The sequence below is a fragment of the Artemia franciscana genome, chromosome 17 (genome assembly GCF_032884065.1).
Source record: "Artemia franciscana chromosome 17, ASM3288406v1, whole genome shotgun sequence".
NCBI lineage: Eukaryota > Metazoa > Arthropoda > Branchiopoda > Anostraca > Artemiidae > Artemia > Artemia franciscana.
This window is the reverse complement of record NC_088879.1, coordinates 22,294,081-22,307,794: the sequence shown is the minus strand read 5'-3', so window position 1 is coordinate 22,307,794 and position 13,714 is coordinate 22,294,081. Positions and strand designations below refer to the sequence as shown.

General features: G+C 35.2%; 1 protein-coding gene across 5 annotated transcripts in view; it reads left to right on the top strand.

Annotated features, from left to right (window-relative positions):
* LOC136038006 (guanine deaminase-like) overlaps positions 1-13,714 on the top strand; it is an 86,661-nt gene that overhangs the window by 58,000 nt on the left and 14,947 nt on the right. For all 5 annotated transcript variants that reach the window (XM_065720926.1, XM_065720925.1, XM_065720923.1 and 2 more), the window contains 3 exons: positions 4,283-4,390; positions 7,232-7,339; positions 10,534-10,699. In XM_065720926.1, coding sequence (XP_065576998.1) covers positions 4,283-4,390; positions 7,232-7,339; positions 10,534-10,699 — 382 coding nt within the window. The remainder of the gene's footprint in view (positions 1-4,282; positions 4,391-7,231; positions 7,340-10,533; positions 10,700-13,714) is intronic.

The following is a 13,714-nucleotide window of genomic DNA, read 5'->3' as shown; positions in this document are numbered from 1 at the left end:
ACCGACATTAATTTCCGCTTGGACATGTTAAGGGTAATTGTCCGGGTAAGTTTTCACCAGGTTTGAATTTTCCAAAGGATATTTCCATGAGGAGGGGTATTTTTCCGCCAAACTTACAAACGAACAGAAATTATTATGCATATGAGGGTGGTTTCAAGGGTGGTTATGAGGGGGGGGGAGTCAGGTGGAGGGATTTACTACGTGGGAGGATCTTTCCATGGAGGAAGTTTTCAGGGGAGAAGGGAAATTTTGTGAAGGGAGCACCAGATTTCCCAGCATTATTTAAAAAAGATTAGAAATTTAATAAAAAATCAAGTTTTTTCAACTGAAAATAAGGAACAACATCAAAGCTTATAACAAACAGAAATTATTGCATATATAAGGGGGTTTGCTCCTTAGTCAATACCTTGCTCTTTACGCCAAAGTTTCTTAGAATTTTAGGAAGAACTATTTATTCTAATTAACCACCTTTTGTAATTCAGAGGTCATTCTTAAGTAATTGGAACAAAACTCAAACCTCTGCGTAAAGAGCGAGGTAATGACTAAGGGGTGAAGCCCCTCATATACGTAATAATTTCTGTCCGTTCCTTTTAAGTTTTAATGTTGCTCCTTAATTTTAGTTGAAAAAACTTGTTTTTTTTTTATTTAATAACGTTAAGCTACATCAAGGAATCAGCTTTATATGGTGATTCCAAATATAAAAATTCTCGAGTTTGAAGATTAATTTAAAAAGTTATTTGTATATAAAAAAAACTCGCATAATTTTAGAAAAAGAGAGAAAACTCCCCTAAAAAGGGGTAATCTCGATGACAATACACTATGAAATATGAAACTATGAATACCCTTGAACAAATGTTTTAGCCCCTATAACAAGAAGTTCAATTTTGCATTTTCCTCAGAATGTATCTGTGTTTGTTTGTGATTTATTTTTGTTATATATTTTGTGATTTATTTGTTTTATATATATATATATATATATATATATATATATTTATATATATATATATATATATATATATATGTATTTATTTATATATATATATATATATATATATATATATATATATATATATATATATATATATATATATATATATATATATATTACACTATGAATACACTATGTATACACTATGAAATATGAAACTATGAATACCCTTGAACAAATGTTTTAGCCCCTATAACAAGAAGTTCAATTTTGCATTTTCTTCAGAACGTATCTGTGTTTGTTTGTGATTTATTATTAATATTTTTTTTAGACTGCTGGATCTATAGATCCGGTAGTTTTTTTTAATAGAGTTTAATTTTTTATAGTGACTAAGTCTGAAGGCATCAAATGCTTCGGTTTCCAGCAATCAAAATTACACACACACACACACACACATATATATATATATATATATATATATATATATATATATATATATATATATATATATATATATATATATATATATATATACAAGCCGTCCTAGCCGAGTCGGTTGGTGCGCTGGATTTGGGATCCTTTGTCTGAAAGGACGCGGGTTCAAATCCCAGTGTACCCAATTGTTCAGTTTGGGACGGGAGTCAGTGGCGTGACTCTGTAAGCTTAGCCAGAGTCGACCCAGCTTTAAATGGGTACCTGGAGAAATCTGGGGAAGGTAAACAGGAAGGGTGTGCGAAAGCACAGGATGGTTGGCCCCCAACCCCCCATTGCACTTCCTGGCTGAAGGGCCAAGAAACGGAGATCAGCACCGCTGGTAGGGACTGTAAAGTCTAATGCCGTATCCTTTACTTACTTTACTATACATATATATATAATGTCCAACACTCACAGTATTGCTAAATAACGCCTAATGTTTGAAATTTTAATTTGATTCTTCTTTATCTCTGTTTCAATGCTTTAACTCGAACAAACTACTTTGAAAATGCTTTATTTTTTACAACTTTAGTCCAAAGGCGTCAAATATATCGGTACTCGATAACCGAATTCAAAAATATAAACATTACTCAATGATGCTCAACGCATGCGGCAATGCTCAATGAAACCAAACTCTAGGACCTATCCAAATTTTCATAAGTAGACTGTTATTTTGTCTTTTTTTTTTGTAATTACTTTCCTGTTTTTATTTTATGTACTCTTACTTTATTTGACGCACTTTTTCATTACTTTTCAAAATTTTTGTCTTTATGCTTTACAACCTATTTGCAACCAGACAGAGCATTGAAGTATGGACCGTTTTTCATACGTTAGCCAAAATATCGTATTCACAAAAATGCCATTTCACCAAGTGTAATAAGATTTTCTTATGGTAATAAATTTTATTTTTAACGTGTTCATTTGAATGAGCATAGAAGTAAAGAGCGTCAGAACGACAACTGGAATGCGAGTTTAACTTTTTTTTGCTATTTTTTTAATTTTTTAAGTGTCTGAAAATATAAGCGGTTTCAAGTTAAGGAGAGAATTGTCCTGTTATGAAAAAGCTACATTTCATATGGCCTATATAAAACAAAAAATAGTATCTATGCAGGGAGGGTGTTTTTTAGTAAGGCCCCTTATAAATCTGAAGATCTTGGCAAAACCCCGCCTAGAGGCTTTTGAGATCTCGGAAAGTTGTTGATCTAGGACAGATAAATAATGGTTGTGAGAATGAATTCAAAGCCCAAAATATCCCGTTGAAGGGTCTTTCATGTTTCTATCTCTACTGCTTCCATATCCTATTCTTAATAGCGGGAAATAGCCTGAAAACATGTGTACGTATATTTTTTTTAATCTTGGGAAATAAATTAATTTTACCGTAATTTTGGAAGATTCTGATTTTCTTTTATTCTAGGTTTTGGACATAAGAGATTCAGGATAAATACATAATAATTCATAAAATTCATTTCACCATTTTCATATTTCATTTTCAAAATTCATAAAAAATGATTTATTTCTTTTTAAGTCCTTGCTGTTCAAAGTTTTGTTTGAATTTCTTATGTATAATTTAAAAAAAAATTAAGTGAAAGTAAGGAACAAAGTTAAAACTTAAAACGAAATAAATTTCGTTTATGAGAGGTATAATTTTTTTAAATTTTTAATGTTGTTCCTTACTTTCAGCTGATAAAAACTTTCAGCTGATGAAACTTTATTTAATTTCTGATTGTTCTTCAACCATGGACAGGCCTAAACAAGGTATGATGAGGGGATTGGGATTTAATGTTTTATGTCATAAGAAAAAGATTTTTTAGGATAAGAATTAAGTTATCATCCTGCCAAACTTATATCCAAGCTTAATGCAAGTGACCCTTCATCAGGTTGAAGATTAGTTTCTATTCCCCCCTCCCAAGACCATCTTCCACATTTGCGTGAATGGTCACAGAAAGTTAGAAAATTTGGCCCTTTCTTAGGGGTCTGGGGAGGAGTGGACATCATTCCATTTCAAATAAGCCCTTAAGTCTAGAGTTTATGAGTTTTTTTTATGAGCATCAACATCATTACATTACGCGAAAACAAACATTTAAAAACAACACAAAACAAATATATTTTAACAAATGGGCCAGTACCGACGACCAAGGATGGTTCAACTTCGTCAAACGGGAATTATAAGGACAAATTTGCTTTTCCACAGCTGTAATGAGGTCAGAAATGCTGAATTTTCTAACTAGATAAGAGCTGCGGGTCCACGGGGGTAAACGTGAAAGATATTTTGCGAACCGGAAGAAAACTGTACCAATTTTCGACTTGTCACATTTTGTGAGCAACCGAAGCGCCATTTTTTTTTTTTTTTTTGCCCTACTACATAGAACAAGTGATCGTAGAAACTTCGGGTAAAGCTCCTTCGATCAATAATATGGTGTTCTATTTCATTTTAGGTTATGTTTCTTGGTTCACAATAATATGTACTCGTTTTAGGTTTTCTTAATTTGTTTTTGTCACTTTAATTTTGGTAAAAGGTATAGAATTGATAGAGAACGTGTGAAAATTTGGTGGAGTTGCTGTAAAATTCTCTAAACCTTATTAAATTCGTGACTTTCTGCTGCAATTTTAAATATCAGTTTGTCACTTTCCACTGACAAGCCAAAGAAATTTAGAAGATGGGTTTTCCCCCTCCTACATGCTATGCTTTTGACTGATGTGTTTAACAGTGATTTTCAGTGTGTATTGTATCTAAGAAGAAAAAAGTATCTATGGTTGCCCTTTTCCTAAGAACTCCCACCCCAAGTTATTCTGTAGGTCCGTCGATGTTCTGCACAAGACTTTCAGTGTTGATTGGTGATAATTTTTAATAATATATTTACATTCCTTATCTTTTTTTAGAATCCTCTTGTAAATCCAGTAGTAACGCCCAGGTTTGCACCGTCCTGTAGCATGGAACTTCTCACAAATTTGGGGAGAATAGCAAAAACTTACGATGTTTCGATTCAGGTATCTTTACAAATTACAATTTTTCTCAACCCTCAACGCCACCGTAGCATAGGAGCTTCAGTAAGAATTTATTTAGGTGGGATGGGATGTCCATTTGTGTTACTGCCAATGCTAGCAGTTCCGAGCAGCCAAAACTGCCAAAAGCTGACACAACTGGGTAACATCCCTCTCTACCTGATTTTATTCAAAGATTCACGCTTTGTTCATTCTGATAAAATTCCAATTCCTTTATATATTTGTCAACAGTAAAATGGTAAAACATGAAGGTGCCTTTTTATTTTTGTTTTAGGTTTATCTTTTTATTGTTTTAACTGAACTTCAGTCTGTTATTGTTAAATAAAAAAAGCAACAAGTTAACTTTAACTGAAAGTAAAAATAGACATTAAAACTTAAAACGAGCAGAAAGTAGATAACTTCAAAGACCACACTGCCTTTCCATGACGAAAATATGACATTTCAAAATAGGGATGAAACCTTTCAATCGACAGTGAAACAAATATAAAATTTTAACTGAATATTTCGGACACATGTACAGTGTCAGCAGTAAAACCGATGATGGACACAGTATATGTATTCGAAATATTCAGTTAAAATTTTATATTTGTTTCACTGTCGATTAACAGGTTTCATTCCTATTTTGAACTGTCATATTTTCGCACAGAAAGTGTTGCGTCTATGAGGTAGGCTACCCCCTCCTCAATATCCTTCTCTTCAGACTACAGTTATTTAATACTTTTAAAAAAGCTTTTGATTCTAGTAAATCTGTTCCTGTGTTTCAGAAGTAATTCTTAAAGAATTGGAACAAAAGTTCTAACTAACTTAGGTGTAAAGAGTGGGATATTGAGGAGGAGGCATCCTCTCTACAAAATTTTTTGGAGTTTCTCTTGAAATTATTTTAGTGTTTAATTCCTTTCGTATAGTTTGATGAAAAACATGTTTGGAGTTTCATGAGTTTTCCTCAGTGATCTTGTAACTGTTTATTCTAAGAATTGATGTTTAAATAGCACTCGTGCCTTCCTGTTTCCTTCATAGGCCATGGATCGCTTAGGAATTGGTGGCATGTCTCTATTTTTCCTGTTTAAGTAATTATGAAAAAAATAGTCATTCGAAGAAAATTTTGTATAATGGACAGTTTGGTTTCAGAAGTAAACATTCCACTAGTCATGCAGTACACCATCTTTTAAGTTTTGTTGATAATGCATTTGAAAATAATATGATTCCTTTAACTGTTTTTGTAGATTTCCGTAAGGCTTTTGACACTGTTGATTTTAATACTCTTCTTAGTAGACTAAGTGGGCTTGGGTTAGGTAGTACTTGTGTAAAGTGGTTTTCATCGTATTTGCATGGCCGGACTATCAAAGTTGCTTTATCAGATATATCAAGCAGAGAGTTCGGTGTTAAGTGTGGAGTGCCTCAAGGTTCCGTGCTGGGACCTCTACTTTATCTTATTTATGTTAATTCGTTGGCTTCACATGTTGGAGTTGAAGCGCTGACCTCTTTCGCGGACGACACTGCGATAACAGTAATTGGTAGTTGTTTGGTGCAGGTTGCACATAAGGCTAATTTGGCACTTGAACGTTTGCGCAGTTTTACAATAGGTAGTTCCCTAGCAGTTAATGCATCTAAAACAAATTACATTATATTTAGTAGAACAGGTAGGTTACTTAATGATAATAATAACATTTTTTTTGGACATTTACCCATTAAACAAGTTTTTGAAATTAGGTATTTGGGGTTTTATTTAGATAATAATGTTAGTTGGAAAAAGCATTGCAGTGTTATTGGTGCTAAAATGGCTAGGGGTCTAGGAATTTTGAGACGTGTAAAAAAAACTTTTCCGTTCAAAATTTTAAAAATCATTTATTTTTCCCTTGTTCATCCTTATATAGATTATGGTTGTGTTCATTGGGCTAGTAATTTCTTCTCTAATTATAAAAGGATCCAGATTTTGCAAAATAAAAGCATTCGATTGATTGCGGACATAAAAGAGCAGGTTGAATCCAAAACTACTGCTAGCTTTTCCCGGTGTAATGTTTTAAATGTTGGTCAGATTCGTGACTACCAGGCATCAATTTTTGTGTTCCAGAGCATGAAACATATATGCCCTGAGTATTTTCATGATTATTTTTCCATGAATCAGGAGTACCATAATTATGATACAAGAAATTCACAACTTTTAAGCCATGAACAAAGAAAAACAGTTCGATCATCATATGTGGTTCGGAATCTGGGGCCTTCTGTTTGGAATAGTTTGCCGGCTGGCATCAGGGAATCTGTCACTTTATATGGGTTTAAAAATAAATTGAAAATGTTTTATTTAAGTAATAGGTTTTGAAGGGCAGAAGGTTTTTGATGTCTTTTTTTTTGCAGTTTATTGATGTGGGGTGGGGACTGAATACCGGTAAATGATATTTAATATGATTATTTTGTTGTATTTTGTTCATGTGTATGTGTTGTTATTTTTTATATATAAGATAGGCTAGGTGGTTAATCATGAGATGTTATGTTTAGATATTTATTTATAAGATGTAAATCATAATATGAAATTGCAGCACAAGTCCTTAGGACTTTCTTTTTGCTGCAACAATTTATTAGTGTTGTCATTTTTTTATTTATGTTTGTATTGTGGATAAAATAAAACTTACCTACCTACCTACCTACTCAAAAGGAAAAACCGTTTACTCAGTGGCTTATTCTCGTCCCACCTCCGGTGCTAACCATAGGCACTTCCGAATGATAATCAAAAACGTTACAAAGAAGTATTGACGGGGTAATAATAATTAGTTAATGTAACGAAATATCATATGTACGTTTTTTCTCTAATTTCATCTTGCATTGTAGACTCATTGCTCCGAGACATTACCTGAGTGTCAGTGGGTTAAGGAACTTTTCCCTGGTTTTGAAGATTACATTGATGTCTATGATAAAGCAGGACTTTTAACTGCTAAGGTAAGGATGTTTTTCTATTGCCTCTTTTATTCGTACGATTTTTTCCTCGTTCTGTCTTCCTTTTCATTCTTGTAGCCATTTATAATACAGGGTACTAACTGAATAACCTAAATGAACTTAGTTCTACCAGCGCACTAGTTTGGACTATTATTGCTGTTTTTATTTGGTCTTTTGTTATTATTTGTGCGAAAAAACTGTTAAACTTGTTTTTTTGGTATTGTTTTTTGTGTCAACTCTCGTTAGCTTACTGAAAGCTTAATCAATTTTAACTTTAGATCTTTCACTAGTAAACCTTTTGGATCACGAAGACTTGGAATATGGTAGTTTCTAGGGCAGTGTCCTGGGCCCTAGCCCTTATTACCAGTACAAAACCACTCTTTATGCGGACGATTCAAAACTCATAGGTCCTGCTAATACCCCTTCTGCCCGCCAATCCCTCTAAACTGATCTCAACCACATGTGCTCCGTGGTCAAAAGATGGCTGCTGGAATTCAACACAGAAAAACGCAAAGTCATACACTTCGGACACAACAGCCCCAAGCAACAGTACCTTATGACCCAAAACCCTGGGAGTCACCTCATACTGGAGCATGTTCAGGAGGAGAGAGACCTTGGAGTTGTTGTAGATTCCCAGTTGAATTTCAGCTCCCACTCACAGAAAATCTCAGCAAATGTTAGCAGAACCCTAGGCATCATTAAACACAGCATTACCAGTAGAAGTAGATGTGTAATCACCAAGCTCTACAAAGGACTAGTAAGACCGAAATTGGAGGTGGGGACCATCCTGACCACACCTCGATTCAAAAAGGACAAGGTAGTTCTTGAGTAAATCCAACAAAGGGCCACCAAGATGATTGCCGGTATGGAAAACAAGCCCTACAGTGAACGGCTGAGGGAACTCAACCTCCCCTCTTTAGACTACAGGCGGAAACGTGGGGACATGATCCAGGCGCACAAACTCCTCTCTACCAATTAAGAAAATGAGCTCCTGGAGATTGACCCCTCCCACATAACACGAGGACACCCAAAACGAATCCGCAAATAAGACCGCATGCATTGCTTCAAAGAAAATGTATTCTGGCATAAGCTTTTATATACTGCACGTATAAAAAAAACTGATAATTCTTAAATTTAAACTTATATGTGTTTTTACTGTGTATTGTGTGGACGTTTCTTGCGGTCCTTATCGTTGGTCTTTTTCTATTTAGGTTAGGTTAAGACCCTGGTGATGTTTACTTCAAATTACCAAAAATTTCTTTTTAATTTAGTTATCTACATAATCCTAGTATGCGGCTACCTAAAAAATATGTGGGAGGAAGAGGCCCCATCCTCTCACATATTTTTATATGGCCCGCAAACCAAAGAGAACAACTTTTGAACCTTTAATTTTTTTTAAGTTGTTTGTATATTTACAGTTTCTGGTTAATGCCCCCCCCCCCCCGCCCCGGATTATTCCCTTCCTAGACGGTTACCCCTCGGAAAATTCTCCCTGCGTAAGAAAATTTCTTCGGTCTCTTGTACTTTTGTCTCTGTCTCTTTGTACTTTGTCTCTTGTACAAAATTCAGTCTCTTGTACTTTTATTCTGTCAAGGTGTAATGTATTCCTACAGACAACCTAATCATTTGAAATGTTAACTTTTCAAATTTTGACGAGAGGTCACTAATTGAAGCATTGTTCTTTGAACAATTTACCGACAAGATAGAGATTGAAAGTCGAGCAATAAGTTTTGGATACCACATCCCTTTACCTTACTATTTACATCTCATTGGAGCTTATAATGTATAAGCCTTTCGACCCCTTCACATCGATTTTCGTCGAGGAGCACCACTCCTCAAAGTGGCCCTACAGCGTCATTTGCAGTCCCAGCTCTGATTAGGCAAAATCTTGAAAGTTCCACCTTGACACCACTTTGAGGTCCCGCAAGCATGGTTTCCCTTTCGGGAATAGGGGCGGAAGAAAACAACGCACAGCTCCAACCTTTTATACCCTGCCTATCCCTTACAGAATATTAACTTGGATGCACAGAGAGTCGTATGATATATCTCTATCCTTCCCATGTCAAAATTTGAGGTCCACTTGTTAAAGCCTGATATATCTCTCTCCTTCCCAGGTCAAAATTTGAGGTCCACTTGTAAATGCCAGCCCCCCTCGCTACAAACCCACACGTTATCTTGAAGTTACAACTTGATCCCTTGAACCATTCTAGGTCCTGAGTTATTTCATTTCTGTTTTGTTTTACTAACAGTTAATTCAAATCATGAAAAAGCATCAAAATAGTCTCTCTCGCGAGGCTTCATGACTAGGAGAGAACAAGGGAAATAAGGGATATTAAGTAGGGAAATAGCCCATGATTTCACCAACTCAAATAAACATTCAAACCAAATCTAGAGTCTGTTGCTCCTGGGGAAACTGGAAAAAGCATAGAAAACTCAAATATTAGTTAGAAATTCTCTAACATTCTATTTGAAGATGCCAAACAAGGGGCAGCTTCGTGCAGATGCTTAGTATGCGTCCACATTCGACGTTTTCTGGAAAACTGTGGTGGAAATAAGGGAAATATGTAGAAGTATACTCTGGTAAAAATCGCAAAATATTCAAAAAATCAAAATGCAGCCCTTAAATATGTTTATGATGGCGTTGGCCCAAAATCAAGCTTCAACTGATTCTGTTTCGCTAATATATACTACTCTGGTTATTCGGTTGAAAATTTCAAAGGCAAAACTGGAAGCATGTTTTTGAAAATTAACCCCTAAGACGGCAAGAGGAGATACAGAAGATTTTCTATACTAAATCCAAATCATGTCTAAATCTATAATCTATCAAATCTAAACCGATACTAGACCATAACTGGGTGAATAATGTTCTTCAAGGAAAAATTGAATCCAAGTTTTAAAAGTTGTATAGGATGAAGAGAGAGAGAGTTTTCATTGGGTGCTGTCAAAAGTTGCACCAAAAATGTCAACTTATGGCACTCAATTGAGAGCGACCATTACAATTGACAAAAAAGTTATTGTTGCCCTCATTTATTTTTGCTTTCATTTATTCATAAGTTTCATTTATTCATTTATTCGTAATTCCAGAACTGATTAAATGACTTGCTACAACCGCTGAATTCGTTAGTCCGATTGGTTTCTCAAAGCCTTGCGTCAATCGCTAAATCTGCTGTTTATAAATTTTAACTTATTAATTTCAGACCACGCTCGCGCACGGTATATACCTCAGTGAAAGGGAGATGAGCCGAATTACGGAAACCCAGACAAAAGTTTCTCACTGTCCGAACTCAAACTGCAGTCTAATGAGTGGACTCTGTGATGTGAGAAAACTAGAAAGTTTGGGTGTCGTAGTGGGATTAGGCACAGGTAAGAAATTGTTGAGGATCTCTTTTATATAAGTAGTTTTCTATGCAATACTCTCAAAGTGACAGCCTGATGCTATAAAGATTATATCCTAAATCTCTCTTACGTAAGTCTAATAGGCACACAATTTGCATAACTGGTTTACATAGCAACCAGATCTGGTCATGGACCTTCCCTATTAACCAGATTGTCAATACTACAGAGGGTACATCTCTTTTGAATACTTCTACAAGACCTTCATTTGCATATGTGCATAAGGCCCTAGCAGCCAGCCGTAGCAACCAGATCTAATATAAGGCTGGATTTTCAATGTATATTATGCTAGTAAGAAAGTAGAATTCAGAGAGATAACAGTTTGAATACATGTTATTCATCAAGTTTTTATTTGACAAGACATACCAGTAAAAATGAGTGGTTTGTTTCAACTATTAGAAGTTAATAGCTGAGCTGGGAGCAGCAATGATAAAAAGACAAGAGTACCAAACGTAGGAGTAGAAATCATAAGAGGGATCTCGGCTATGCCTTGAAAAGGATGAGATGTATGCAAGATATGTAATATAACTGAGTAAATTCAAATTGGATGAGCAGTTATGTTTTACAGCAAAACTTTACATAATGCATATACTTAGACTTGAAGCTGTTTTAAATGCAATAATGAAATGTATTGAGGACAGTAACTTGAATCAGAATGTAAAAAATGAGTAATTTACTTTTGTAATAATGAAACAAAAATGTTTCAAAGGCAAAAATTTTTTTCGTTAAATAATTTTAGTAGATTACCGATTCACTCTCTCTCTCTCTCTCTCTCTTTCTCTCTCTCTCTCTCTTTCTCTCTTTCTCTCTCTCTCTCTCTTTCTCTCTGGAGATATGGCCGAAGAAGGAAAAATCTTTAGATTCGTTAGTTAGTTAGTATGTGGTCAGCTGTGAGAGCGTTAAGAATAAAAAATGGATGGATTTATGAAACGTAAAATCATGCGGGATTTGGTGATTTCGGAAAAAATTCTTAATCTAAATGATCGTTATCAAAAGTTATTTGTAAAAAAAAAAAACATTTTCTCAAAGAATACTGGATGATATTATGAAAGATGAATCTTCAACTTTGAATTGTTTTATGATGCTTACGAGTCGTGGGCCAAACGTATTTACTCAATTTATTGACAAACAAATAGGTACAAAACGAAGTGTTATTATGGATTTGCTTTTGAACACTATTTTAGGAATTCAATGATGATTCTAGACTTTATCCGAATGATTTTTTCACGAGAACAGTAAATAAATCGACAATTTGGAAGATCCTGTTCAAACAGATTCAGTTAATTGAGATATGATGTCACGCGATTACTTTTCGTTTTTCTCTACAAATAGAAAGCTCTCTTTATCAATCGTCAGGTAGCAGTGAAAAAGTCACCACTGAAAAAATATTCTATGCATGTCCACTATGCATATATAGAACTGCACAATTGTTGACGAGTATGATGAAAAGTGTAGATTATGAAATCCATGCAAATTACATAGATATATGCAGCACAAGTTAAATAAACACAACTTAGAAACAACACGGACATTTTTCCAAGACGGTTCCAAGTGGAATTCAATTCAGTGGATATATCAGCCCTACGTGTAAGGGCCGTCTTCAGCACAACACCAGAAAATATATATATATGTGTACATGAAAACTTACATTAAAATGTAAAAATTAAAACCAAATTGTTTTTTTAAAACTTTTTAAAACAGCCCGAGCATTCTTACTTAACCAAAGTTCAACCTAGTTCATCCTCAATTTGTTGAAGTAAGGATGCTAGGGATGTTTTAAAAAGTTTTTTAAAATGCAATTTAGTTTTAATTTTCACATTTTAATACCAGCAAACATCCACTCAGACGGAAAGGCACAGAGAAAAAGATAGAGAGAGAGAAACACATATAAACACGCAGTCACACCCACAAAGACAGACACAGAGACAAGCAAATATTCCACTCAGATACAAAGGTACAGAGAGAGAGATACAAGCGAACAGCCGCTCAGATATACAGGTACAGAGACAGAGAGAGAGAAAACATATAGAAACACATAGAGTCAGACATACAAACACAAAAATATAGACAAAGAAGCAAGTAAACTCTAGTAAGACAGACAAACACAGAAAGAGAGGGAGAGAGAGGGGGGAAACCAGTCAGACACACAGCCATGTATAGAGAGAGGGACAAGCAAACATCTTCTCAGAAATACAGGTACAGAAAAAGAAAGATAAACGAATAGCCACTTGGACACGCAGACCCACACGCACAGAGAGAGAAAGAGAGAGAGAAAAACACCTGAAAACACACAGTCAGACACACAAACACAAAAAATACAGACACAGAGAGAGAAATAAAAAGAGAGAGATAGAGAGAAGCAAACTGCCGCTCAGATGCATAAGTACAGTGAGAAAGACAGAGAGAACCAGAAAGAGAGAGAGACATAAAAACACATACAAACACAAAGGATCAGACACACAAACATACAAAGACAGACACTATGGAGAAGCAATCATCCGTTCAGACATACAGGCACAGAAAGAGAGAGAGACAATAACACATACAAACACATAAATTCATACGCATAAACTCACAAGGACAGACATGGGGTCAAGTTAACACCTGTTCAAACACACTGGCACAGAGAGAAAGACAAAATACTCCTACCAACACACATAGTCAGACACACAAAGACAGACATGGGAACAAAGAAACACCCACTCACAAATATAGCCACAGATTGAAAGAGGCAAGCTAACAGCAACTCAGACACACAGGCAAATAGAGAGAGAGAGAAGAGAGAAGAAAGAGAGAAATAGAGAGAGAGAGAGAAGCAAACAGCCACTGAAAGACAGGGGCAGAGAGAGAGAGAGAGAGAGAGAGAGAGAGAGAGTAAAAAACATACAAATACACAGAATCTGACATATAAACACATAATCACCGACACAGAGGCAAACGCCTGCTCAGAAACACCAACTTGCACAGATATAGAGAAAGAGAAAG